Source organism: Eptesicus fuscus, chromosome 6 (assembly GCF_027574615.1).
Source record: "Eptesicus fuscus isolate TK198812 chromosome 6, DD_ASM_mEF_20220401, whole genome shotgun sequence".
NCBI classification, from domain to species: domain Eukaryota; kingdom Metazoa; phylum Chordata; class Mammalia; order Chiroptera; family Vespertilionidae; genus Eptesicus; species Eptesicus fuscus.
This window is the reverse complement of record NC_072478.1, coordinates 107,499,767-107,526,900: the sequence shown is the minus strand read 5'-3', so window position 1 is coordinate 107,526,900 and position 27,134 is coordinate 107,499,767. Positions and strand designations below refer to the sequence as shown.

General features: G+C 66.0%; 1 protein-coding gene across 2 annotated transcripts; it reads right to left on the bottom strand.

The window, feature by feature from the left end:
* TTYH3 (tweety family member 3) lies at positions 1 to 27,134 on the bottom strand. Of its 2 annotated transcripts, none has more exons than XM_054718256.1 (14): positions 26,804 to 27,134; positions 15,744 to 15,907; positions 15,533 to 15,644; positions 15,171 to 15,391; positions 14,607 to 14,702; positions 14,295 to 14,367; positions 13,971 to 14,046; positions 12,096 to 12,151; positions 11,397 to 11,489; positions 10,388 to 10,480; positions 10,110 to 10,246; positions 4,103 to 4,276; positions 3,597 to 3,672; positions 1 to 1,527 (listed from the first exon to the last, which is right to left on the bottom strand). In XM_054718256.1, exons 1-14 carry the CDS (start codon positions 26,924 to 26,926, stop codon positions 1,453 to 1,455), a joined length of 1,569 nt encoding a protein of 522 aa, XP_054574231.1. In that variant the 5' UTR covers positions 26,927 to 27,134; the 3' UTR covers positions 1 to 1,452. The 2 variants fall into 2 exon arrangements, with proteins under 2 accessions (XP_054574231.1, XP_054574232.1); XM_054718257.1 differs by having other exon boundaries at positions 10,388 to 10,459.

Genomic DNA, 27,134 nt, shown 5'->3' with positions numbered 1-27,134 from the left:
GGGGGGGCTCGCAGCGGTGGCGCCCAGCAGCGGCAGGGCATGGCCGGCGCCAAGCAGGACTGCTGGGTCGCCTCCTGACCAGAGGCCATCACACTCCCGCCACGGGGAGGGGATGGGGGGGCAGGGGCCTGGAGCATGCTGGACAGCGTGTGAGGTTCAGCTGTGCCCAGGGGCCCTTCCCGGCAGAGGCTGCCCGGGGGCCACCCCCCCTTTGGTCCCAGACACCAGCACAGAGCAGGTCCCGGCAGCCGAGGGAGGGGGCTCTGGAGTTGGGGCCGCAGTCTAACTGCCCGGCCGCTGCCTGGGGCCTCACTCGGCCCTGGCCTGGCCGCTCTGGGGCTGGCCGGGCACTCCCATGCTGCCCTGGGGCTAGCCCTCCCTGGCAGGACAGCAAACAGCGTACACTGAAGCCAGAAGCACCTGAGGGAGGCCTTGCCCCCACTTCACAGGTAGGGAGACCGAGGCCGCAGGGACCTTGGTCCGACAGCCCACATCCTCCTGGGGTAGCACCTGCCGGGGAGGGGTCCCCAGGGCCTGGGGCTGCCTGTCGGACTCTGCCCCCCCAACGGCGCCCCGAGAAGCAGCGGCTGCTCAGCCGGAGCCCCAGCTGGTCCTCCTGGACTCGGGGTCACACTGGCCGGCTGGGCTGCAGCACCGGGGGGCTGGGGTGAGGTTAGTGGTTAGTCCCGGGCGGCAGGGCCAAGGGCGCATTCACAGGCAGCTCGGGCGCCCCCCGCCGCCCCCAGCTGAGGCCAGGCTCCAGGACGCGGCACCTGTCCGGGGTGGAAGGGGAGGGAGGGAGTGTGCGCGGCCCGCGGCCCACGTGCCCTAGAGATGAGGAGCATGGTTAGTGCAAGAATGAACCGGAACAAGGTGCCAAGCCTGGGGGGGGGGGGGGTTTGGCACCACGGTGAGCAGCCAGGCTCAGCGACCCCGGCTGTCCTCTGGCCGCGGGGAGGGCGGCGCCGCAGGAGCTGAGGGAGAGAGCGAAGCTGGCGGAGGCGGAGGAGGCCCAGGAGGCTCTGGCGACGGGCAGGAGGGGCCTGTGGTCAGGGGGGAGAGAAAGAGCCAGAGACACGCAGAGGAGCAGAGGCGCTGGGCAGAGGGCGTGAGTGGCCAGAGGCAGGCGTCAGGGCAGCGGGGAGAGGGCTGAGCTGGAGGCGCAGGTCCAGAGGGTCCGTGCTGCAGGGGCGCCGCCTGCCCAGAGCAGGGCTCTGCGAACCCGAATCCTTAGAGGGCGGGGGGGGGGGGGGGGACCGCAAGGGCCCTGGTGTCCATGACAGTGCTCCGTGTCCAGGCGTGGACCCCGAGGTCAGGGTGCAGCCCAGAGCTCCCTCATCTCCACTGGCAGGGCCCCTGCAGAAAGGGGGGGGCAGCCCGGGCGTCACGGAGGGGCTGGGGGCCTGGGGAGGAGCAGGGCGATTGGCACGTGGGGCGGTGGCTGGCCGGCGTCTAGTGGCCGCTGCCGCTGGAGTCGGGGCGCGGCTGGCTCGTGGCGAGGTATTTGGCTCTCATGCTGGACGTGTACTGCGGAAGACAGGGAAGCGGTGTGAGCAGGGTGTGGGTCGGCTGGGCAAGGCCTTGGGGGGCCAGCCAGAAGCACCCCTGGGGGCAGGCAGGACAGACTAGGACAGCGTGACTGGCAGCCCTGGGGGCGGGCTCGGGAGGGGCTGCTGGCCCAGCACCAGGACTCTGAGCCCCTGAGGGCCCAGGCCCGGATCGGGCATGTGGGCGCTGTGCCAGGCAGAGCTCCACCCCACCCCCCCCCACACACACACCAGCGCCCAGAGGCTCCATGCCAGGATCCAAAGGCCACCCACAAGCCGGCCTCTCCCCACAGGACCCCTGCAGAGCCCCCCAGCAGAGCTCCGGAAGGTGGGGGGGCTGTGTCCCCGGAAGTCAGAGGGCCCACGGGGGCCGGAGCAGCAGGGCCGCTCCGCCAGTCTCCCGCGAAAGGAGGCGCCCACGCGGGCCGCGGGCGGAGGTGATGCCGCTGCGGTCTCCCCGGGTCACAGGCGCAGGGACCGAGGCGACGGGGGGGGGAAGGGAGAGCTGCACGTCTCAGCTGCCCTGGTCTGACCTGAGGCACAAGGGCCTTGCTCAGTGCGTGCGTGTACATGGTTGTGTGTGCGTGTGCGGGGCTGTGTGTGCATGCATGTATGTGCTCACAAACACGTGGAGAGGCGTGTGCTAAGACCAGGCAGGTATAAAGGGTCACGCGCCCATGGGGGGTGGGGACAAAGGCCCAGGCATGTGCCACAGGCCACCGGTGTCACGGAGCCCGGCGGCTGACCACGGCCACACGCTACCCCGCCGTCCCCAGCTCTGGTGGGTCAGCGTCCCTGGTCCCGAGAGGCCTCCCGCAGTGCCGGTGGGGAGAAGGCTGCACGTGCCCAGCAGGGGCCGGGAGGGGGCCGGGAGGAGCCGCGGCTCCAGGGCGTGCCACTCTGGGACATGCAGCGAGGCCAGGGACGCAGCTGCGCAGCCATGCGGGTGCTCAGCTCGGGGTGGCTGGGAGCAGCTTGCACGCCGCGCACCACCTGAGTGCACGTGGGACCTGCAGGCGGCACCGCGAGGGCCAGGCCGCTGGCCGCACCCGGGACCCGGTGCAGCGTGCCCAGGGCTCCGGGTCAGGTCTCCTTGCTGGGAGGGGACAGGAGGGGCTCTGGGCCGGGGGCGGGGCGCGGGGGGCAGGCTCACTGTCCTGAGGCGAGTGCCGGTCCCGGGCCAGCACCAGAGGCCTCTGGCTGGGCTGGAGGCCACAAGCCCGCAGGCCTGCCTGCCCAGAGCCCCCCATGGCCCTGATCTGGGACGGCCCAGGCCCGTCAGGTGGGCTCAAGGACAGCCGGGCTCGGGGGCTCGGTGAGCAGGGGCGTGAGGCACGGGGCACAGGTGGGCGGGCGGTGCACAGGGCAGGGGACCCAGGTGGGTCAGTACCTGTCACTCTGAGGGCATGGCCACCACCGCGGTCAGGCACTGTCCATGGGCTTAAACTGCCAGCCTGTGTGGCTGCCAGAGTCCAGGGCAGCCAGATATCGCTAGGAGGGCCCAGGGTGGGGGTGGGGGTGCAGGAGAGAGAGAGAGAGAGAGAGAGTGCAGCCTCAACGCCAGGTGTGGGCCGGCCATAGGAGGCCACGGGGCCGGGACGGGCGGTGAGAAGGGCAGTGGGACATGACAGTCCCGTGGTCCCGTCCCCAGCCCCCGGCCGGCTCTGTGCGGCAGGGCACGAGGGGCCACTGCACGCGTGGGCAGGGATTTCCACGGCAAAGTGTCTCGCCGCTCGGGCCACCTGCCCCCTGCAGCCACCACCGCCAGGAAGCCCGCCTGGCTGCCTCTCTGTAAGCTCCGTCTCTTTGGCACAAACCAACGTGTCCCCTCTTTTCTGCGTCTCAGCCCTGAGGGCCAAGGGGACCCCAGGCCAGGCTGGACCGGCCAGGGGCCGAGAACTGGGGGAAGCTCAGAGTTACCAAGAGGAAAAGAAGAGGTCAGGTGGGAAGAGGGAAGTCGGGCCCGGGCTGCCCACCCTGCCCGCCTCCCGCTCGCTGCAGGCTCAGAGGAAACGCCAGACACCCACCCGCCTCCTGCCCGAGACTTACTGAGGGCGGCGGGGACTCGCGCCCGATGAGGGGGGTGTTCTCACAGCGGGGGTTCTGGAAATTGGCATTCTGGCTCCTGAGGAGCGAGGAGAGAGGGGCTGAGCGACCGCTGGCCGTGGTCCCAGCTCGGAGCCCGAGGGCCCGTCCCGGAGCCTGTGGTGTGCCCGCCTGCTCTGCCCACACCCGCCCTCCTGATGCCAACAGGGCGGGCACACCCTCCCTGGATGCGGCCGGCTCGGCTCGCAAGGGCCTCGGGGTGCCGTGAGCCCAGCACAGTAACCAGGGCTCAGCGTGGGCCCTGGGCCCTGGGCCACGGCCTCCCTCCATCTGACCCAGTGGCCTCCCAAGGGGACAGCCCCCGGGGGGAGGCCCCACCTCCGTGGCCCCACTGTGGACAGGCCCTGCTTCTCTCCCGGCCTCCCGTGGCCCCGCCCCGCAGCACCCTTCTCCGGCTCCGAGCTGTGCCGGCGGCCCCGCCCCTGGGCGCCCAGCTCCCGCCGACTCACATGTACTCGGTGACCGGGGCGTTGCTGACGGTGTGGGCCGCGGCCGGGATGCTGGCCTCGCTGCCGTAGCTGCTGCCGCAGCTGTACAGGCTGGGCATGTGGACGCGGTAGAGGCTGTCGTGGGCCTGGCGCGGCCCCGGGGCCGCCTCCTCCTCCCCGTCCTCCTCGGGGCCTCTGCGGGGGTGGGGGGACCAGCACCAGCTCAGGCTGAGCCCGGCAGCGCCACCGACCCCGGGGCCCCGATCCTGGCTCGGGCACGCACACACCATGGGCTGCGGCAAGTCACCCCGCGTTTCTCTGTGAGACGGGGAACCAGGGCCTGGCTCGGCCTGCGCAGGCACGGGGACCGCCCGCCGATGAAAAGAGGGAGCAGGAGAAACCAAGATGGCGGCATAGGTAAACACCTGAACTGCTGCCTTGCACAGCCACTTCCAAACTACAACTGAAAGACAAAACGACATCATCCAGAACCACGGGATGGGAAGGCTGGCTGAGTGGAAATTCTACAACTAGAAGGGAAGAGAGAAGCACTGAGACTCAGAGGAGCCGCGGAAGGCCGAGGTACGCAGAGGACAGGGCTGGCTTTCTCAATCGGGAGGGAGACACACGCTCCCGACTGCTCTGAACCCCAGTTCTGGGCGGGACTCTGGGGACCCATGCCTTTTAGCCATTCCAACAGGAAGTTTCTACTTTGAAAATTGTTTTTCATGGGTGTCTTGCTATTAGCATTACAAATGAAAAGTAATTTTCAAAGTAAAAAAGGTCTTGATGTAATTTACTTACAGGATATCTTACAGGATATTACTCTACTATCCCCCCTTTTTTTATTTCAATATTAGGAGGCTTTTGGAAATTTTGCAATGCAGTCTTGATAACTTTTATTTTTTTTTGCACAGAAATATGACTGCTTTGGATTCATAGCATGTTGGCAATTTTACTATGAGATGAACCATCAATAAAAATTTTTTAATACTTCAGGAAGTTTCCTGCCCAGTATAATTAAATTCTCTTGAATATTTATTTCAATTAGCCAATTTTAAATTAATCTGAAATAAGGTTTACTTTTTATTTTTTAACTTCACTTGTCCTAAGTTATGGACAATAAATGACATTAATTAAATTTCTGCAATTAGTCTTTGAGCAACTTTATATAAAGTTTGTCAGGAAGGCAGAAACACAATTTACTTTAGTTTATGAGGCCAAATATACTGACTTTTAATTACAGTTCTTCAGATGATTGAAGAAAACCTCTCTTTATTTCCTTCCAACAGACTGAAGGGTCCCAGGTTCGATTCCGGTCAAGGGCATGTACCTTGGTTGCGGGCACATCCCCAGTGGGGGGTGTGCAGGAGGCAGCTGATTGGTGTTTCTAACTCTCTATCCCTCTCCCTTCCTCTCTGTGAAAAATCAATAAAATATATTAAAAAATAAATAAATAAAATAAAAATCTTTGTCTTTCTTTTTTACCAAACAACCTACAGGGCTGCTGCTTGAACACTGCGTCAAGCATCCGAGTAGCCGTATCACGAGTAATTTTACAGTAAAGTTGACTACTATTTGCTGTCAGATTTAATACTTCAACAACAATCTTAGTTTACACTGTAAATACCAGTGAAAGATTTCAAAATTTTAAAATTTCTCATTTTTATTAAATTTATAATTATATTTTTAAAGAGTATCCCCTTTGGCTAATTTGCATATACAGAGGGATCATGGGAAGTCTCAGTAACTTCCTCAGAAGACTTAATACAATGTGTCCTAAGGCCAGGTGGAGATAATACACTTCAAAGGGTAGGGTATCAAAGGATATTGTCAGATTGGGGAACAGCCTACAGGTGTTTGGCCAACAGGAGGCAGTAAAATGCCCTGAGCTGTCTGGCAGTTAACAATCCTATTCAGGTTTGGGGGAAGTGCAGTTTAGCCGTTTCCAACAGGTAAACTACATACGTGGCTCACCCTTTTTGAGCTGCCCAAGCTCCACCAACCTTTTGGTGAAACTCTTGCAATTATTACACGCTGGAATCGGTTCCCAGCAGACCCAGACTCATACGGGGAGAAACTGGACTGTCTGGCAGTGGAACTCGAGGGCGGCTTTCTCTCAGAGGTGCTTGCAGCGATTACCAAGGGACACTGAACCCAGCGGGGGCGGGGTGGGCGGGGAGGCAGGGCTGATGGGAAGCCATTGCTGTTTGCTCTGCCCTGAGACCCCGCCCCACCCAAGCTGAGCGCAGAGGCTTTTGCATATGAATGGCCTGGTCCTTTGAAATCTAAACTTACCTAACAAACTGCAGCTGAGTCAGTGAGACCCAGAACATCCAAAAGAAGGCCCAAGGCCCCCCAGCTGCTTGCATTGCTTCACAGCTGGGCCTCATCTGGGCACCTCCAAACCCCAAACAAAGAAGAGGAATCTGCAGATCTCTCTGTAGCTCCTGCTGGGTGGCCTCAGGCAGAGGCTAAATTAGCACCTCTTTGGAGATCCAAGAGCCAGTGTACCCAGGGGTCAGAGTGGGACCATCCAGATTACAACTCCTCAGATCCATAAGGGACACACTCGGGGGCAGACTCAGTGAGCACCAAAGCCCCACTGAAGCAAGTCTTGTCTCATAAGGGTGTCTCCAGCACAGAAGTTCTCCCATCGTAGACACAGCTGATCCTCACAGCCAATTGGCCTGGAAGTCAATTCCTCCCAATGATACCAACAACAATCAAGGCTTAACTACAATAAGACTGTGCACACAGCCCACAAAGGGGTGCACCAAGAGTGTCCACCTCAGGTAACTGGGGAGGCTGAGCCACTGGGCTCTATAGGACACCTAGCACACAAAGCCACTCTGTCAACTCAGGGAAGCAGCCAAAATGTGGCGACAAAGAAACAGGTCACAAGTGAAAGAAATGGAGGAAAGCAAACTACTGAATATAGAGTTCAAAACCACGGTTATAAGGTTTTTCAAGAATTTTCTAAAAAAGCCCGATAAATTTAGCAAGACCCTCAAGGATATGAAAAAGGACCAACTAGAAATTAAGCATACACTGACTGAAATGAAAAATAATATACAGAGATCCAACAGCAGGCTAGAGGATCACAAGAATCAAGTCAAAGATTTGAAATACAAAGAAGCAAAAAACACCCAACCAGAAAAGCAAAAAGCAAAAAGAATCCAAAAATATGAAGATAGTGTAAGGAGCCTCTGGGACAACTTCAAGCGTACCAACATCCGAATTATTGGGGTGCCAGAAGAAGAGAGAGAGCAAGGTACTGAAAACCTATTTGAAGAAATAATGACTGAAAACTTCCCGACCTGATGAAAGAAATGGACTTACAAGTCCAGGAAGCACAGAACCCCAAACAAGAGGAATCCAAAGAGGACCACACCAAGACACATCATAATTAAAATGCCAAGAGCAAAAGACAAAGAGAAAATATTAAAAGCAGCAAGAGAAAAACAGTTAGTTACCTACAAGGGAGTACCCATATGATTGTCAGCTGATTTTCAACAGAAACTATGCAGGCCAGACGGAGTGACAAGAAATATTCAAAGTGATAAATTGCAAGAACCTACAACCAAGATTACTCTACCCAGCAAAGCTATCATTCAGAATTGGAGGTCAGATAAAGAGCTTCACAGATAAGAAAAAGCTAAAGGAGTTCATCACCGCCAAACCAGTATTATATGAAATGCTGAAAGGTATTCTGTAAGAAGAGGAAGAAGAAGAAAAGGTAAAGGTAAAAATGATGAACAACAAATACATATCTATCAAAAAGTGAATCTAAAAATCAAGTGAATTAAAAATCTGATGAACAGAATAAACTGGTGAATATAATAGAATCAGGGGCATAGAAAGGGAGTGGATTGACAATTCTCAGGGGGAAAGGGGTGTGGGGGGTGCAGGAAGAAAATGGACAAAAATCGTACACCTATGGATGAGGACAATGGGGGGGGGAGTTAGGGCAGAGGGTGAGGTGGGAATTGGGTGGAGGGGAGCTATGGGGGGAAAAAGAGGAACAATGGTAATAAAGAGGAACAACTGAACAATAAAGAATTATTAAGAAAAAAAAAAGAAAGGGAGCAAAGCCCTGGCTGGTGTGGCTCAGTGGATAGAGTCAGCCTGCGAACTGAAGGGTCCCAGGTTCGATTCCAGTCAAGGGCACATGCCTGGGTTGCGGGCTCGATCCCCAGTAGGGGTTGTGCAGGAGGCAGCCGATCAATGATTTCCTCACCGTGGATGTTTCTCTCCCTCCCTCCCTCTCCCTTCCTGTCTGACAGCAATAAAATACATTAAAAAAGAAGAAGGGAGGTCCCTGGGGGGGGGGGGGGGGCGGTGCGCAGGCCCATGGGGCTGACCTGCACCAAGGAGCCGGAGCTCGGGCCTCCCTGCTCTGCGGCCCCTGCGCCCCTCCTCCACTCGCTCGGGCTGCTGCGGGCCTGGGCCTCGGGGTCTCTCAGGACTCGGCCGCCCCGCCTGGTCCCCCCTCCCCACCACCAGCTGGGTGGCCTCCGAGGGTCTGCGCCACCCTCCACGCGGTGGGGTGGGCAGGACAGGAGTAACGATGGCCGAGCACCAACGACCAGCCACGCCAGGCGCATGCTCACACCAGTGACTCATCAGTGGCCACTGCCCCGGCCTCCGCCGTCCTGTCCTTCTCGGAGCCTCTGCGGGGGCGGGGGGTGCACACCTCACGTCAGTCGGGAAGCTGAGGCCACCAGGTTAAGTGACAGTTGATAGTCACCCAAGAAGCAGGGGGAGAGTCAGGGTCTGAATCCAATCCAGACACTGCTACCGCCGCCATCTTTCCTACCGCCGCCATCTTTCTTACCGCTGCCATCTTTCCTACCGCTGCCACCACCGCCACCATCACTATCACCATCATCACCACCATCACCATCTCTACCATCATCACTATCACCGCCGCCACCATCACTATCACCATCACCACCATCACCATCTCTACCGTCATCACTATCATCATTACCACCACCGCCACCATCACCATCACCATCATCACCACCATCACCATCTCTACCATCATCACTATCACCACCATCACCGCCGCCACCATCACTATCACATCACCACCACCGCTGCCATCACCATCACACCAGCACCATCACCACCACCATCACCACCATCACCATCTCTACCATCATCATCACCATCTCTACCATCATCATCATCATCACCACCATCACCATCTCTACCATCATCACTATCACCATCACCACCACCGCTGCCATCACCATCACACCAGCACCATCACCACCACCACCACCATCACCGCAATCACTACCATTGCCATTACCACCACCGCCATCACCATCACCATCACCATCATCTCCATCACCACCACCCCACCCCCACCCCCACCAGCAGCATCACCTCCACAACAGAAGACAACAGAGTGAGTCAAAAGGGAAGAGCTCTGACCCGAGGGATCGCCATCCAAGCTGCTGGGCCGCCCGAGAGCAGCCACGGCCCCCAGGAGGGAGGTGGGAGCTGTGGGAGGTAAGCCCTGGGGGCCCGAGGAGGAAGGGCCGGCACCCGATACAACCACCCAACCCAGTGCTGACTGGGGAGACTGAGGCAGGGCCGCCAGAGGCCCCCCCGCGCAGCTGTCAGTCCCCACAGCCAGCCAGGTGGTCCCTGCAACCAAACCCTGCACGTCGCACGGGGACGGGGACGGGGATGGGGACGGGGATGGGGACGGGGACGGGGAGACAGCCTGAACCAGAGGCGCGGACGTGCGGGGGCACGGCGCCAGCACCACGGCAGGAGCCCTGGGTCTCCCTGCCGGCTCCGGACCAGCAGCCCTGGGCTGGGAGCCCCTCTGGACTCAGTTTGCCATCGGTGAAACGGGGCCAGCCCGTCACTGCGGAGGCGTACAAGGCGTGGAGGTGAGCAGGCCCTCGTCCCCAGCTCCGGGGCGGGGGACAGGGTGTCGGGAGGCGGTTCCCTGGAGCGGCCGGGGCTGGGGCCGGGGCTGGGGGAGCTGCGGGCCTCGGCCCCTCACCTTTTCTGCTGCCAGGTGTGGGGGACGCTGCAGACGATGGAGCTGAACATGAGCGCGGTGACGAAGGAGAAGAGGGCCAGGTAGATGAGGCCCTCGACGCCGTCGTAGCAGAGGCCGGTCAGCGCCTGCACGTAGTCCTGGGGCCGGAGAGGCGCAGGCCCGGCACCGGGGACGGGAGGCGGGTGAGACGGACAAGCTGGCCCGGCCCCGGCCCCAGGGAGCCGGCCTCCAGGCCGGGCTGCCCCCCCCCCCCCCCCGCCCCGGCCCGGAGCGCTCACCAGGTGCAGGCTGCGGCAGTCCACCAGCGCGGTGAGGTGCTGCAGGTTCACCTCCGTGCCGTTCAGCGCCTCCTGCACGCGGAGCAGAGGGTCCTGGGCACACGCCGCGCCGGGTCAGCACACGGTCAGGAGGGGAGCCTCCAGGTCTCCACCCACCCCAACCCTGTGGCTCGGCACGGACCTCAGGGTCCTGGGCTTCTAGAAACTGCATGCCCAGAGCCCGCGGCCGGCCGTGGGGACAGCGGAGGACGCCAGGACAGACCACAAATGCCCGTCGTGGGCGGCCACCGCTATGTGGTCCTTTTCCGTGACAGGAGGGACCAACACCCGCGTCTCCTGACATGGCCGGTTCCTTTAAAGGATGCAGTTCCAGGAACAGTGAGACAAAAGGTGTCCACAGCCTTTCAAACAGCAAACGTCCCCGGAAACACGGGGCAGAGCGAGCCCCAGCGTGCGACGGGGCTGCCGTGCGTCTGCGTGGCGTGTCTGCACTGTAGTGCGTATGTTGTCTGCGCTGTGTGTGTCTCCATTGTGTGCCCACACCGTGACGTGTCTGCGTGCCAAGGAGACAGACGCAGGAGCAGCCACCTGCCCAATCCGACCTTGGCCTTGAGCCTCCAGGCCTGGGGCACAGGTATCTAAGCCGCCCCGGTGAGTGTGAAGAAACCCAAGCAGCTGACACCGACCTCCCCACTGAGGGGAGGCCGGGGGTGGGCTGTGGACCGTGTGTGCACGCGTGTGTGTGCGTGTCCCAGCTGGGCCCTGGAGCACCGGAAAGCAGTCCCGAGGCCCCAGGACGCCCCCAGGGACGCCCCGTGGCAGGGTCCCGCCCAGGGGGGTCTTATGTCTGTTCCCAGTTTCCTCACTTTCTAAATATAAACAATTCAGGTGATTTTTAAAATAAGAAGCAGAACTTTTTAAAGAACCCACCAAAGACCCTCAGGGAAACGGAGGGAGGGGTGACGCCGGCTGGTGTCACCGCCTGTGCGTGGGGCCCCGCCCCCCTCACCTTGGCGGCCGGGTGCTCCCTGGGGACGGTCCTCAGGAGCTCGGCCACGATGTCCTGCATCTCCACCAGCGCCTTGTGGCTGCCCGACAGCGTCTGCTCCAGAGAGAGCGGCCGTGGAGCAGGCCAGCAGCCCGTGCCCCATCGCCCCCCCCGCGGCCTGCCCGCATGGGGTCCAGGGTGACGGGTGCGCCAGGGCCCGAGGGGCGCCAGCACTGCTGAGGCTGGCGGGACACGCTCCCCGGCCGGCAGGGGCCCAGGCACCCGGCACAGCAGCGCGGCATCTTTAAAGCAGGGGGTCCGGTCATGGGGAGCGGCGGGCAGCAGGCTCAGGGTGCCCCGCAAACCCACGCCCGCACCTGCCGTTATCCCAGGGGGGACACAGGACCCGCCTGGACGAGGCTTCCCTGGGCCCCGCCACACCCACCCACTGGCTTTGCCTTGTAGGGCTGGCCCAGCGCAACCCAGGACACGGAAGGAGTGAGTCCCAGGGGTTGGGGGGCATCAGCAGGCCACCCCTCAGGGGCTCTTAGTGACATCAACCCGGTGTCCGCCCAGCTGTCTCCCCACGGCCTAGGTCAGTGGCCGAGAGTGGCCCGGTGGGCTGCGGACATTCGAGATGAAGGGCGGGGCTGCCTGGTGCTCCGGATGGTGCCCTGGATGGCCTCCCCGGGCGGGCGGGGCGGGCGGCCGAGCTCTCACCTGCTGGAAGGGGCTGGCGGCGCGGGGCGAGCAGGCCAGGTAGTACTGCAGGGTGTCTGCGGAGAGAGGCGGGCGGCTCAGCGACTGCCACTTCTGTGTCTGTGTGCGCGTGGCTACGTGTGTGCTCACACAAGCACACGTGTGTGCACGGACACACCTGTGTGCATGTCTGCGTGTACACTGCATTCTGTGGGTGCACACGCACTGGCATGTGTGTGCGTATCTGCACATGCATGTGGGTGATATGCCCGGGTGTCGGTCTGTCTGCACTGAGAGCCTACGTTCACGTGTGAGGGTGGGTGTGGCCTCCGGGAGCCCAGGGCGGGCCCAGACCCTGCTGCTGGGAGTGTGCCCCTCGCACGGCAGAGGTGCTCGAGCTCTCCCGGGGGCAGCACCGCACCTCCCTCCCTCTGAGCAGCAGACAGGGCGCTGGGGGGCACCTGCTCAGGGGTCACGGGGGGAGAACACCTGAGGCCAGAGTGTCACCCTAAAGAGAAAGGCATGCGGCCCAGTCACAGCTGAGGGCCCAGCACACACAGGTGGCCTGCCCGTCGCAACCCCCTTAAGCAGCGTCTAAAGAAGGGGACTCCCTCCCCGTTCTGACCTGCAAACCAGCAGACCCGAGCCTGGCTGCGGCCAGCGAGAGCCCTGGACCGGCCGCCTGCCCTGCCGTCCCCCTGCTGCCTGGCCCCACAAGCCCCTGGGGCGGGGGGTCAGGTCTGGCCCCCGAGCAGGGACAGTGGCTCTAGGCGCCCCTTCCTGGGACCCTGGGCCCAGCGCAGGAGGGAGGGCAGGGCTGGCCGCACCCACGTGCCCCGCAGGTCTGGGTTCGGGAAGCTAACGCTGAAACAGGAAGCACCCGCTCCGCCGGGCCCACGGGAGGCGGCTGCGCGCGCTTGCCCAGGGCCCAGAGCTGGGGAGGCCGGGCTGTGGCACCCAGGCCAGCTGCCATCGGCCCTGCCAGACCCGCGCGGACCAGGCTCGCCCCCTGCAGGGGTGCCCCAGGCTGAGGTGGAAACGGCTCCTTAACCAAGTAAGCTGGAGCCCAGCCTCGCTCACCCCGGGGCTTTCTTGGGCAAAGGGGGTAGGACAGTCCCATGAGGGCCACTCAGCACCCCCATGCTCTGCCCCCCACTCAGCCCACAGCCTGGAGGCCTGCCCCCACTTCTGGGGAAGTCCCGCCAGCCCCGCCCCCTCTGCACAGCCGGTAGGCGCCACGCGTGTGCAGGCAGCATGGACACGTGTGCAGGCAGCATGGACGCGTGTGCAGGCAGCATGGACACCGCACTCCAGCCCCTTCCCTCGCCTGCAGGCTCAGGGCGCCGTCTCCGCCTGCTCCCTCCTGAGGCCGCACCAGCAGCCCGAAAGGCAGCCGTCTCCCCTGCTCCCCACCCTCCAACGGCCCCGGAGTCACGTCCGGGCTCCGGCCACAACCCGCCCACATGCCTCCTCACCCTCTCCTCTCCCAGCAGGTCCATTTCCTGCCTCAGGAACGCAAGCGTGACTCTGCCTCAGGGCCGCTGCACGAGACACACGGCCTCTTCTGGCTCAATCTTAATGCCGCCTCTTCGGCCGGCCACCCTGACTGCGTGCCTGAGCCGCTATCATCACCCGCTTCCCCCATCTGCTCCCCTCGCCCCCCCACTGTCACCTGTCTCCTCCCCATCATCGCTGGACTCACGGCACCTGTCCTCGATTCACAGTCTCCCACGCGTGTTACTGCTCACTCACTAGCTTCCTGTTCCGGGTAGGTCCTGCCTCCCCCACACCCACACCCACACCCAGACCCAGGGTCCGTCAGGGCGAGGATGCCTCCCAGCCACACACCCCCCCCCCCCCCGCCCCCGGCTGGCTCAGGTGCGGCCGCAGGCTCACCCCCACTCAGCACCGAGAACTCCTCCACCATCCTGGCCACGTAGGCGTCGGGATCCACACAGAAGTCACTGGAGCCCTGGGCGGAGGTGGGCAAGGAAAACAGGGTTACCAAGCTAGGCCCCCACCCTCCGCTCAGAGGTACAGCCTGGTCACCCCACCCCCGGGGTCAGGGCCCGGCCTCCAGGCCATGGGGGCACTGACTTGCTGTGTGCCAAGGACAGGACCCGCCCCTCTGGGCCCTCATGTCCCACGGGAGGGGGAGGGGTGAGAAGTGTGGCTCCCCCATGACTCGGCCCAGCAGACTGGATCCCTGCTGCCACTCACCACAGACGCAGCCAGCTCCAAGCCCAGTGCACCCCAGCTGATGATCAGGGCCAGGACCCCCAGCAGGCAGACCCTGGGGCAATGACAGCCAATCAGCACCCCCCAGGTGAGGGGGGGTTCAGGCCACCTGCTGGGATGCAGGCCAGAGGGCCAGGCCCCAGGGCACCCCGGGGGTCCGCCCACACAGGACCTGTGGCTCCCCCCAGGCAGACCCTGTGCTTGACCCGCTGAGGAAGGAGGGTGAGGGGGGCTGACTCAGGGAGACCGGCTTGGGCGCCTCCCCCCACCCCTGGGTCCAGGCCCACAGCTCACCCCACGAGGGTGCCCTTGGAGCTGCGGATGAGGCCGACCAGCACCAGCAGGCAGATGGCCACGTCGAGCAGCAGCAGGCCCAGGTAGCCCAGCCACCTGCGGAGCACGAGGTGTGGGCCGCCGCCAGGGGCTGGGCAGGGGGGTAAGGCGGGGGCTGGGCAGGCCAGGCATCCATCCCTGGGCCAGCAGAGCCCAGGCTAACAGCCTGCAGGCGGATGCTCAGTAGCCGGCCCCGGGGGGACTCCTGCCAGAGTGGCTGCTGCAGACCCAGCCCCTCCAACCCAACTACCCAGACCCTGGAGGGGGGGCTGGGGGCGGGGCCCTGGAGGGGGAGCTGGGAGCGCGGGGCCCTGGAGGGGGAGCTGGGAGCGCGGGGCCCTGGAGGGGGGCTGGGGGCGGGGCCCTGGAGGGGGAGCTGGGAGCGCGGGGCCCTGGAGGGGGAGCTGGGGGGCGGGGCCCTGGAGGGGGGCTGGGGGCGGGGCCCTGGAGGGGGGAGCTGGGGGGCGGGGCCCTGGAGGGGGGCTGGGGGTCGGGGCCCTGGGGGGCAGGAGAGGGCGGGCGCACCTGTACCAGTCGTAGAGGTCCACCTGCTCGGCCAGCGCCTCCAGGGACACGGCGGCGTTCCTCCAGAACGGGATGGCGGCCGTGTAGCCCAGCAGCGCGCCCAGCAGGCCCTGCAGCCGCCGCACCGCGCGCAGGGGCTCGGGCCGGGCGGCCAGCTGCTGCTCCAGGCTCTGCAGGCCGGGCTCCGCCGTGAGGTTCAGGGCGGCCGCCGTGTCCCACACCTGCGCCGGGGGAGCCGTGAGCACGCGGACCGCCCCGCCCCGCCCCCCCTGCCGCCTGCCCACCCCTCCCCGCGGGCTCGGGCGCGAGCAGACGCGGGGTCAGCAGCGGGGAGCGCCCCGCCCATCGCGGCAGCCACTCACGCGGTCCTGGACCCCCGCCACCGTGCGGTTGGCGTGGCGGAGCGAGTAGGTGGCCCGATGGACGCCGTCGCTGGTCTCCCCGTTGCCATAGAAACCCACGGCGATGCCGGCGCTGCGACGGGGCAAGGCCAAGTGAGGGCGCCGGGAGGCCCCGCCCCCACCGGGCCCAGGCCCCGCCCCCACCGGGCCCAGGCCCCGCCCCGCCGCTCACCTGCACACCAGCGTGGCCACGATGACGCACCAGGCGGTGCAGCAGCAGTCGGCGTCCCGGGGCTCCTCGCGCCGGCGGCAGCACAGCCAGAAGGAGTAGAGCAGCAGGAAGAGGAGGTCCAGGGCGAGGCAGGCCAGCGCGGCGGCCCCGAGCAGCAGCAGCGCCTGCGGGGGCGGGGGGGGCGCTGGCGGGGTGGCTCCGGCCCCACCCCGGCCCGCCCATCGCAGCAGCACGCGGGCCAGGGCACGTGCTCCCAGCGAGCCCCCCGCCCCTCGGGCAGTGCCCGTGGTCGCCCAGATCCGGGAACCCCGTACCGGACACCGCCCAGGCCTGCACCCGCCCCAGGGCGCCTGCCGCCTCCGGGCCCCGGAACCCACGGGGCCTGGGGGGCTGTTGGCATCGCCCCGTCCTCGCCCGCTCTGGGCCCAGCCGCCTTCTCCAACCTTGGAGCCCCCGAAGCCCACCACGTCCCAGGGGCGCCCTCCTGTCGCGGAGGCTGGGGGGCCCCAAGGGAAGCAGTTGACCTGCTGCGGGCTCAGCCCTGGGCCGGGCCCTGCGAGGGGGCGGGGGCGGGGGCAGCACAGACCCCCCCCCCCACTGCCCCTTCACCCCGTTTGGCTGATAAAGAACTTGGAGAAGGTGTCCCCGGCCTGTGCCTCTGGGGTCCAGGGCCGTGTGGCCCTCACGGGGCGGGGCGGCACCACACGGGAGGCCCAACGCGTGGAGGTGCCCCCACAGGCACCATCACAGCTGGGTGACCACCCGGCGCCCCTCGGCGGCCTCGCTGCACCGCTGCCCAGACTCACCCCAGGAGGACCCTGGACGCACCCTCCCTCCCCTCAGCAGCCGGGCCCTGGGCCTGAGCCTGGGAGCTGTGGGGGGTGGGACACCCCAGGTCCGCCTGCCCCCAGCAGGGCCCCTGGGACTGCTGCATCCCAGCCCTGCCAGCTGCTGTCTCCTGGGAGACGGTTGCCAGGCAGCAGGGGAGGAGGCACTGGCTTGGGGAAGGCCAGGGCACCAGGGGGTGGCAGTCCAGGCTGCTCCAGCCCTTCCCACAGGCTGCCCCCTGCTGCCCAGCAAACACTCTGGGCACAGTGGGCGTGGGGGCAGCCACCACTGCCTTGCACCAGCCGAGAGCCTGGCAGGCCCGACTGCCCCTGCTCACCCGCTGTATGGGGGGGGGGAGCGGGCCTGGTGGGGCGAGCACCAGAGCCACCTCTCAGCCCAAGGCTCTCTCGAGGTCCCGGGCATTTGTGTGTCGGTGGGGACTCCAAGGATGGGGGGGGGCGGGGTCAGCTTGCCCAAGGTCACAGGGGGAGACAGGCCAGGACCCAGTCAGGGTGGGGCACATTCACCTTGAGGGGCCCTCCCCCACCCAGCACTGCCCAACACCGGGAGTCAGTGAACATTAGGGGGCTTGGAAGAGCGCCATCTTGTGGGTCCCCCGGCCATCTCACAGGGTCAGAGGCAAAGGGCCGGACAGCCCACGGCCCCGGGGCCCCGGCTCCAAGGGTGCCTCACTTTCATAGCCCCCTTGCCCCTCCCTGAGCTCTCCATCAGACACCCCCCCCCCAGAAGCCGCCACCCCGCGGAGCCCCCAAGACCTGCCCGCCCTGCCCCCGTGGTCCTGAGGCCTCACAGACTGGCCCATCTCCGCCCGCACTGGCAGCCCTGCTGGATGTCACCCTCCGCTCCCCAGCAGCCTCCCCCTCGCTGGGGGACACGATCTGGGGGAGCAGGCCCCCACCTCCACATCCAGAACACAGCTGGCTCGGAGCTGCTGCTTAAACACGGCACCCAGCCCGGCCGGCGCGGCTCCGTGGCTGAGCGCCAACTACGAACCCAGAGGTCACGGTTCGACTCTTGGTCAGGGCACACGCGTGGATTTCGGGCTCGATCCCCAGTGGGGGGTGTGGGGGGGCAGCCGATCAATGATTCCCCCTCATCATGGATGTTTCTCTCTCTCCCTCCCTCTCTGACATCAATTTTAAAAAGTAAAAATATGAAAAAGACAGCACCCAGGCAGGTGTTCTCCCAGAGCCGCTCCCGGGCGAGGAGGCGCACCGGGCGGGCGTGGAGCTCGGCCTGCGGGGAGCTGGCCAGGACCGAGCGCGCCGGATCGCCACCATGGCGGCGCCAGGACCACCCACTCCCTTTGCCAGATGAGAGAGCTGAGGCAAGATAAGCATCACTGGCCTGACGAGATCCCGGCACCCGGCGAGGCACAGCTGGGCTCCCAGGCCTGGGAGGAGCCGGGCCTGCCCTCCCTGGACCTTCCTCTACAGCTTTGACTCACTTCGTGTTTGTTGTGGTTGTTTTTTGGGTTTTCTTTCTTTTTTTTAAGCCACAAACACGCACTACTTTATAATTAAAACACAAAACCAGAAGCCGGTGAGCAGCGCTCTCCAGCCGGGCGTGGGAGGCCTCGGGCAGGCCCTGCCGTGGAGACAGGGCGGCAGTTCCCGCCGCCGTCACGGGAGAGGCCGGCACCCCAGGCCGACGTGCGGCGGTTTATGGCGCTGTGCCGCACAGTCCCTGCTGCCAGATCACGAAACTTCCTGGATGCAGCCACCAGGAGGCCCGGGGGACGGCCTCCTGCCCGGCTCCCACAGCCCCCCCACACTCGGGCCCCAGAGGGGACAGCCCTCGGAACCAGGGTGCCCAGGTTCAACCGGGCTCCCCCGCCTGGTTCTAGATGTGAGGGGGAGTCTGACTAACTCCGCGCCTGTGTCTCCACCGGCAGGCGGAGGGGGTGACATCACTGCTGGGGTGCTCCCTCCGGCTAAATGTGCTCGTGTGTGAAGGCTTACAACAGCGCCTCCACGGGGAGCCCCCGGGAAACGTCAGGGCCCCTGCCCACAGGCAGCCTGGTGGGCTGGGGACAGGAGGCGGGGGGCACCCTGGCTGCGGGGAGGGCGCCCAGGGCAGATCACAGACAAGGTGAGTGTGAGCACAGCCACGTCCACACATGCATGCCCCCACACGTTCACACCCACACATGCCTATCACACAGATTCACACACACACACCCATGTTCACACATGCACATAAAGGAGTTGCCCCATGAGCTCCCAGCAGTGGCTGTAAACTTTCAGGGATGGCGGGTGAGGGTGGACCTGGGCATCACACACTCGTCAGAGACTGAGGGGCAGAAGGGGCCGGGGTCACCTGCCCGGGGGAGAAGGACGCGCCCATCCCGGGGGGACAGGCCTCCCTGCGTCAGGGAGCTGGTCAAGGGTGGGACCTGTGCCCGAGAGAGTGAGAGTGTGGCCTGGGCTCCGAGGGGGGCACCTGAGGGCAGGGGTTCCTCAACTGTGGGAGGCAGTGGCAGGGGGAGCCCTGCACACGGAGCCAGGTGTCCAGCATCAGGGTCTGCTCCCCCGTCTGCCTGCCTGACCCAGGGACCCCCTCCCACCACCTGGCCTGGTCTCTGCCCACCTCCCCTATGGGGCGCTGGGAAGGCCTCAGTAAGCTCATCCATTAGCAGGGGTGGTGCCCTGTGGCCCGAAGCCTGGCGCACAGTGGGTGCTCAGAAACGCGGGGCCCTCAGGACCCCCACCCCAAGCTTCGACAGACCGGGCAGCTTCCTCCCGGGAGCCTCCACGCAAGGACAGCGGGTGGCCAGTGTGGCCCTGGGCGGCAAACGGGTCCCTGTACCCCAGCCCCCCGGGGAGGGGAGGAGGGAACCGGGTCCCAGCCCAGCACGGAGGCCAGCACGCCTGTGCTCCGGTCCCCGGGGCCAGGGGCCAGGCGTGGCCTTTGCCCAGTTCCTGAAGGCAGAGTCCCAGGGATCAGCCCGCGCGGCTTCCCCGGCCCCGCCCCCTGGCGCCCCGCGTCCCGGCTTCCCAGGGCCCATTCAGAAAGAGCAGGACTGTCCGATCAGCATCTGGGCTCTGACCACATGGAATTTTCCGTCTGCGATGGAAGTGATGTCAGCGCCCGGTCAGCGAGGCGAGATGCTTGGGCCGCATCCTGACCGCCGGCCACAGCGCTGGCTCCCAGCCACCCGCAGCGCCGGGAATGCCCTGGGCTCAGCGCGGACACGAGCAGTAAGGGCGCGGGCGGCCACCCGTGCACCAGGCACCCCAGCCCACGCGCCCTCTGACCCTACCGCTCGATTTCCAGCCTGGACCACGCATCCTTTTCAAGGACGCTGCAGCCCCCCCACGAAGCGTATCCAGGAGCGGGCCCTGCCCTGAGCCCACTCTCTCCTGGTGCCCTAAGGCCCCCAAAGGCCGCCCCCACCCCCCCAACACGGATGAGCCAGAGCTCGGGTCGGAAGCCTGTCTCCATCCCAGTCCAGGCCCAGGTCCCAGCCCCCACCCGGCCTGGCAGGGAGACGGGGCGGGAAGGGGCCCAGGGCAGTGCTGTCCTGTGGGAGGCAGCCCCACGAGGGGAGGGCTATGGCGCGCCCCGAATCTCACTAAGAGTTGTGCAGCCCGAGGCCCAGCTCCATCCCCGAGGGCGGTGCCAGAGGGCGTGGGAGGTCGCGGCCGCCAGCTGGGCCCGCCAGCCCCTCCTTCGTTGGCCTGAACACGCCTGTCAGATACCGTGTGGGCACCCCCTGCGCAGAGTGGCAGCTCAGCACCAGCACGGGCCATCCCACAATGCCCCCGACCACCACGCCACGCATGGCCTGCCCAGCACATCCATGTGCCCCCTGCGGGGAGCACGCCACACGCGGCACTGACACGGGACCCACAGCCAGCCTGCCTGCTGAGCAGGCACCTCCATGGCTCCCAGGCACCGGCTCCGGCCCTCTGCCCGCCCCAGTCCACAGCCTCCGCCCCTGGAGACCCTCAGAGGGACCCTGACCAGCCCAGAGGACACGCCCCCGCGCCCTGCTGCCCCGGCCTCAGCGTGACCTCTTGGCCAGCCTCGCTGTGGCCAGCCACGTGCTCCAGCAGCTGGAGAGGTCAGGGGGCTCCCGACAGGTGGGACAGGGAGGCCTCCGAGGGGCCTGGGCCCTCAGTGCCTGCCACATGCTGGCAACACTGGCCTCGCCGACAGGACAGCCTGCGTGAGCACAGAGGCCGAGGCCGGGAAGGCCAGCGTCTCCCAGACCCTGCAGTGCAGGCCGAGGCTCAGAAGGACCGGGTGCAGAGCATCAGGGGGTGCCAGTGGGTGCCAGGGGGCACCATGAGGGGGGACAGTGTGGGCAAAGGCCCAGCAACGTCCAGGCTGCAGACCTGCGCCCTGGGGGCCACGGGCAGCTGAGGCCAGGCGGGGTCCAGGCCTGAGCCCGCAATGCCAGGGCGCAGAGTAGGGGCTCTAGTGAGTGGGCGGGGCAGACAGATGTGGGGGAGCAGTGGGCCCCAGCTCTGCCTTCTCCACAGGAAGACTGGGTCAGGGCATCCAGAGGAGCCCCCACGTCCTGCCTGGAGCCCTGGGTGCCGGTGAGGAGAGGGGAGGGGGCGCTGGGCTGAACCCTCTGTGCCCGGCTCCCCTAAGGGCTGGCTCTCTGCCTCAGCACCCACAGGCTCGCTGGGCTCCAGACCACCCAGACCGGGAGGCACCCACTTCCCAGGCCTGGGGGCCTGAGGCCAGAAGGGACCCAGGACCCACACTTAAGTGACGGAGGCAGGGCCGGAGCCACACAGGCCAGAGGAGGAAAGCTCCAGAAAAGGCCCCTGCACCTCCCGGGCCAGGCCGAGGGGTGCCGTGCTGAGGGCCCAGGCCGAGGGGTGCTGTGCTGAGGGCCCAGGGCCCAGGCCGAGGGGTGCGCGCTGAGGGCCCAGGCTAGGGGTGCCGTGCTGAGGGCTCAGGGCCCAGGCCGAGGGGTGCCGTGCTGAGGGCCCAGGGCCCAGGCCGAGGGGTGCCGCGCTGGCCGTGGCCACAGCCCCCGCCCCTCCCACAGGCTGGGCTGCGGCTCCCAGATGCCGGCCAGAAATTAAAAACACATTTCCATCGAGCGGGCTTGGGTTTCTCGAATTCCATGCCGGTGAGCTCGTGGCCCTGCGGGAGCCTGAGAGAGGCCCGCTTTCTGTCCAAGCCCCTCCCGCCCGCCCTGCCGAGGTCCGAGGTCCGAGGTCCAAGGTCCGGGCCAGCAGGGCGCAGACACTGGCTGCGCTCACGTTCTCTCTGCTCGGCACACACCACGCTCACCTCCCCGCCAGGAACCACGTGGACTGAGCCCAGGGGTCCAGGGGAGCTCTGACCAGTCACCCCCAGGCCCAGCACCCCCTCCCCTGCAGCCAGGCCCACCTGGAGGAAGTGCTGAGGCCTGCTCTCCCCCACGCCCGCCGCGGGAGGGCTGAGCAGACGCCACAGACCCGCACCTGGGCTGCCTGGTGCCGCTGCGCCATGCTCTGCCGCCCAGTGTGACGCCCAGAAAACCCCTCTGCCCTCCACCAAGGCCCAGCGAGGCCCTCTCCACCACCCCCTCTGGGGCCGCCCCGGTCTGATGGGGCTGTGGCATCATCAGGGCTGGTCTCCACCAGGAAGATGAGGCCTGAGGGCACGGGGAGACCTGCACCGAGCGCCCCTCACCAGTCAGGGACCCAGCCTGGGGCCCAGAAGTGGTCACCGAGGCTTTGGGGAGCCCGGCCTCACCCCGTGCCCTAGGTCAACCAAGGACAGGCCTGGCCACAGCGGGGCCTGCGGGAGGAAACAGCCCCGCTGGCCCCCTTGCCCCCCACAGCCCCCCGCCCTCCCGTGGGGACCCAGGCCTCAGCCAGCCTCCTGTAGCAGGCGGGGGGCACCGAGGGTGGAGGGTGGCACATGTGTGCATGCTCATACACGTGTGTGCCACAGCTCCTCTGGGCACACGAAGCCCAGGTCTTGGGCAAGGGGCGTGGGAAGGGAGGCTCACAGAGGGCCCCCCACCACCTGTGACCTCGGCTCCATCCGCCCTGCTCCCTGAGGGCACGCCCCACACCCAGGTGCCCTCCCTGGCTCCACACAAGAACAAGAGTGGCCTCGTGGCCAGCTGGCACCGGGGCCGCTCCCTCCTGCCTCTGGCCCTGGGCTGAGGCCTGGCCTTGACCCAGACCCACCACAGCCCTCCAGTCCCCATGCCTGACAAGGGCACCCGCGGCCCCAGCAGATGTCTGCCTGCCACGGAGCCCCGGGGCCTGGGGGGCAGGGGCAGACCCAGGAGGGACCCCTCAGCGCCCCAGCCAGGGGTGCCCTTTGGGGAGTGGCCCCTGCTCGGGTGACAGCCCGGGGTGTGCCCGTCGCGGCCTCAGCACACCGAGGGCCCCCCCCTCGCAGGACTGCGGCAGCCCCCGGCACCGGCGGGCTGTGTCCCGGCCAGCACAGCCAGGGGCTCCCGGGGTTCTGCCCCTGCCCCCTGACCTGGGCCCCAACTCCTCGGGGGCCACGTGGGGCACTTCCCGCATGGTGACCCCTCTGTCTGCAGATTCGGTTCCTCTTCCCGAGCAGAGGACTCAGCAGAGCTGCCTGGGGGGAGGGGTCCAGGCAAAGGGCCAGGCGGCTCCCCCCCTCCCCCCGCCTCAGAAGCTGCTCGGGCTCAGTGCAGGGGCAGGGGAGTGCCCGGCCGGCCGGCGAGGAGCCTGCTGCGTCTTCCGCTCACTGATGCCGGTGCCAGTGGCCTCGGCTTTGCTCCTTGGGGGTGATGGTGCCCAGAAAACGCTTGTAAGAAGAGAGCACGCGCCTCTGGCACAGCGGCTGCGGCCGGAGGTCAGAGCACCCAGAGCCGAACTGAGAGCCCCCGGCCCGGCATCACAGCTGATGTCCCTGCCCCACGCGTCCCCCGGCAGAGCCTGTCCCCGGCCTCAGACCCTCCAAAACCAGGAGCCAAGGGGCCTAACAACAGAGCTGGTGGTGCAGACCCGGCACCACGCCAGGCAGGGACGGTCCGGCCCACACCGACCCCTCAGCGGGGGCACTGAGCGGCCGGCCCTCTGCTGGCCAGACCCCAGCTCAGCCAATGGGATTCTTCCCTGGGACCTGGACACTGGCCAGGAGGGGCACGGGCCGAGTCCATTGGGCCCAGGGGGCTCCCTGCCCCGCCACCCCTGCATGGGCCCTGCACCCCAAAGCCAAGCGCGTGAGCTCTGTCCATGCAGGGGGCGCTGTAGAAGCTTCCGCCGGCCCCCAGGGGCTCTGTCGTTTCGCACGGTTCTGTCACCTGCAGCCTCAGAACCCGGATTGCCACCTGGGATGCAGGCCAAGCCTCAAGAACCACGGACCACAGACACGGACACGATCCCCAACACGTGACGCTTCCAGGCAGGTGACTGAGGGCACACGGCGTGATGCCAGTTCTCCGCGGCCTCCCCGCCCCGCTCCCCGGGATAAGTGTGCGGACGGACTCCTGCGGGGAGAGGCTTTTTCTGTCTCAAGCTCTTTCCTATTTTCCAAATGCTCCACGGAGGTGTCTCCCTTTGGCGATGAATGCCGTTGTTTGACGGGAGTGAGTTTCCTTCCCGTTAGCGGTGAGGATGACACCGGGGCCAGCCCCACCCCCGGACAGGCCTGCTCTGCCACCGAGCTGCTGCCAGGCAGGGGCTGGCCTGGCCTGAATCGCATTAAACCGCGGCGCTGTGTTCTGGTGGGAGACCCCCACGCGGTCTCAAACCCCTCTCGGGGCCAGCCAGTCCTCCCCAGGCAGCATGCGCAGACCAGAGGGACGCTCTTATTTGGGGCTGAGGCTCAGGCTTCCCTGCCTCAGGGCCTTTGCACGTGCTGTACCCCTGCCTGGACCCCTCTTCCCCGAGGTCTCTCACAGCTACCTCAGTCCATGTTTAGGGTCTCGCAGGAAACATCCCAGTACTCAGGCTCTTAAGAAAGACCCCCCACCCCGCCCCGCACTGGGCAAACCTGAGGCAAAGCCACCATCTGGCCTGGGAGATGGCCCAGGGTGCCCACTGCGGACCAGGCTCCAGGCAAGTCCCAGCTGCTGGCCGCCCGTAGTCTGGCTTGCAGCCTCCATGGAAGGCCAGGAGCACCTGCCCCAGGAAGCCTCCCCTGACTGCCAGGCCCCAGCAGGCCCTGCCCTGACCCCACCACAGCACTATACACCAGGCCATACCCGTTTTTCTCCATCCGTCTGGAGCTCCAGCACCCCCTGAACTGGTGAGGGCAGCGAGCAGAACGAGAAAGACTGAGGGTAGAGAGTGTGACCTCGCAGTGTGGTCCTGAGCCAGTCCCTCTCCGCGCCTCAGTTTGCTAATCTGTACAATGGAGAGAGTCCTCACCTCCCAGGCTTGTGTGGCAAAGGGCTAGTGACAGATGTCCCCACACAGCATTCCAAAAAAGGGGAGCCCCCGGGGCTTTCCAGTGGGGTTCACCACGGCTCCCAACAGCGGGTGGTGGGGGCAGGAAACAGCAAAGAAGGGCAAAGGCCGGTCTCCCATGCCACCCCCCTCCAGCCCGGCCCCCCTTTCCCTGGTCGGCTCAGGAGGTAGAAGCCCCACAGCTAGGAAGGCTTCATGGGGGAGGCAGCAGGGGCCCCAGGCCATGGCCCAGGGCACCCACCGCCCTCCCACCCAGGGAGGCCCCCTCTGCTGCACACCCAGCGGGAGCAGAGCCGGGGCCTCGCGTTCCACGGCGCCCCACAGAGAAGGCACTCCAGCGGGGTTTCGGGATGAGGCCTGAAGGCCGAGAGAGGCCGAGCGCTTGTCCAGGACCACCAGCTCCGAGGCGGAGGCAGCTCGCACACCAGGCCTGCTCGCCCGCGGCCCACGCCAGGAGCAGGGGGCGGGATGGAGACGGCTGGTTTCCACCCCGTGAATTATTCAGTGGCTCATTCCGCTCCGCAGAGAGGAGGCAGGAGAGAGAGTGAGTCGGAGCCCCCCCACAGCAGAGCAGGGGACACTCAGGAGGCTGGCCCAGAAGCAGGGTCCTCTCGGGGGCAAAGGGCCCTGCAGGAGGCCAGGCTGTGCCGAGGGGTGCCTGGCCCCCAACCCAGGCCTCCGGGGCCTCAGGTGTCTGCCCCGGGCTCACTCTCTACCAGGTGTCCTGGAATCCCAGCTGGCACATGGGGGGGGGGGGGGGGCGGCACCCGGAGAGCAGGAGCCAGGCAGCCAGTCCAAGCGTGGTTGGCAGCACGCAGAGGTGGCAGCTCATGGGCGGCAGACAGCCCAGGTGCCCCAGGGGCTGGGAACCGCCTCAGGTTAAGCCCAGCCCCCGGGGCAGGTGAGGCAGAGCCAGTGCACAGAGTTCCTGGAGGCACAGGAGCTGCCCACACCGCCCCCCCCCCCCCCCGCCCAGGGGCTGGGCTCTAGGATGTGGGTGCTGGTTTTATACACTTCTGCTGCCTCGGGCATGCCGGGGCCAATCCCTCGCCCCCTTCCTAACCTGCTCAGCAGGGCCGGGAGCCGGGGTGCCCACGGCATCCTCGCCCTCGGCTGCTGGCCTCTGCCCTGGAGAAGGGAGGCCACGGAGAACAGAGTTCTGCACAGGTGGGGAGGGACACGGTCCACGGAACACGGGACTCTCAGGCCGTCTGGACAAGCAGAGCCAATGCCACCCACCCCGGGGCTGTGCAATGATTGCCAGACGCAGCCCTGAGGGGTTCCAGGTGACCGGGCACCGGTCCTCAGGGCTGGAACCCGGACCCGGGGCGGGAAGGCACAGACCACGGCCCGGCCCCGGCGGCAGAGCGACCCTCAGCACACACTGCGCCATCCCGCCGGCCTCAGCGCCGCGGGGTCCTCTGGGTGGGGGGCTCTGCCCTGCAACAGCCCCCAGTGATGGGCAGGGGCCTGGGCCGGAGCTGCCAGCTGGCAGAGGGGCTCCACGAACCCCAGAAAAGAGGGCCTCAAGTGACCCCAGGAGGGAAGCGCGGCTGCAGGCGGCCCGCGCCCTCGATGGGGGCAGGGGGTCCTCACACGCTGGAAAGGAGTGACCATGACCCAGAGGGAGACCCTCACGCAGGGGGCGAGCCTGATGCCAGATGGAAGCCGAGTGGGGCGTCCGCAGACCCTCAAAGAGGCGGGGGCGGCGACCTTCGGGGAGGGGCTCGCGACCCCGAGGAGGAGGGCGCCGTGACCGCCGTCGGTGGGGGAGGGGCGTCTTCAGACCCTTGAAAGGGAGGGCCGTGACCCGGCGCCCTGACCCCCGACCCGCGACCCCCGGCCCGGGGCCCAGGTCACCTGCTGGTAGTCGGGGTCCTCGGGCCGGAACTGGCTGCCGGTGGGCTCCCAGCGCAGGCTCAGGTGCGGCAGCCGGTGCAGGAGGCTCACCCACCAGGGCGCCGCGTAGCTGACCCCGGCCATGGCGGGCCGGCCGCCTCGGACACGCGGCCGCCGCGCGGCTCCTCGCTGGCCCCGGGCGTCGGGTTCAGGGGCCCGCCGACCCCGGCCTGGTCGCCCGCATCGCCTGCGCGCTCTTGGGCCCGGCCCGGCCCGGCTCGGCCCGGCTCGGCCCGGCTCGGCGGTGCTCGTCTGCGCTCGGCTCCGCTCGGCCGCCCGTGCCCGCCGCCTC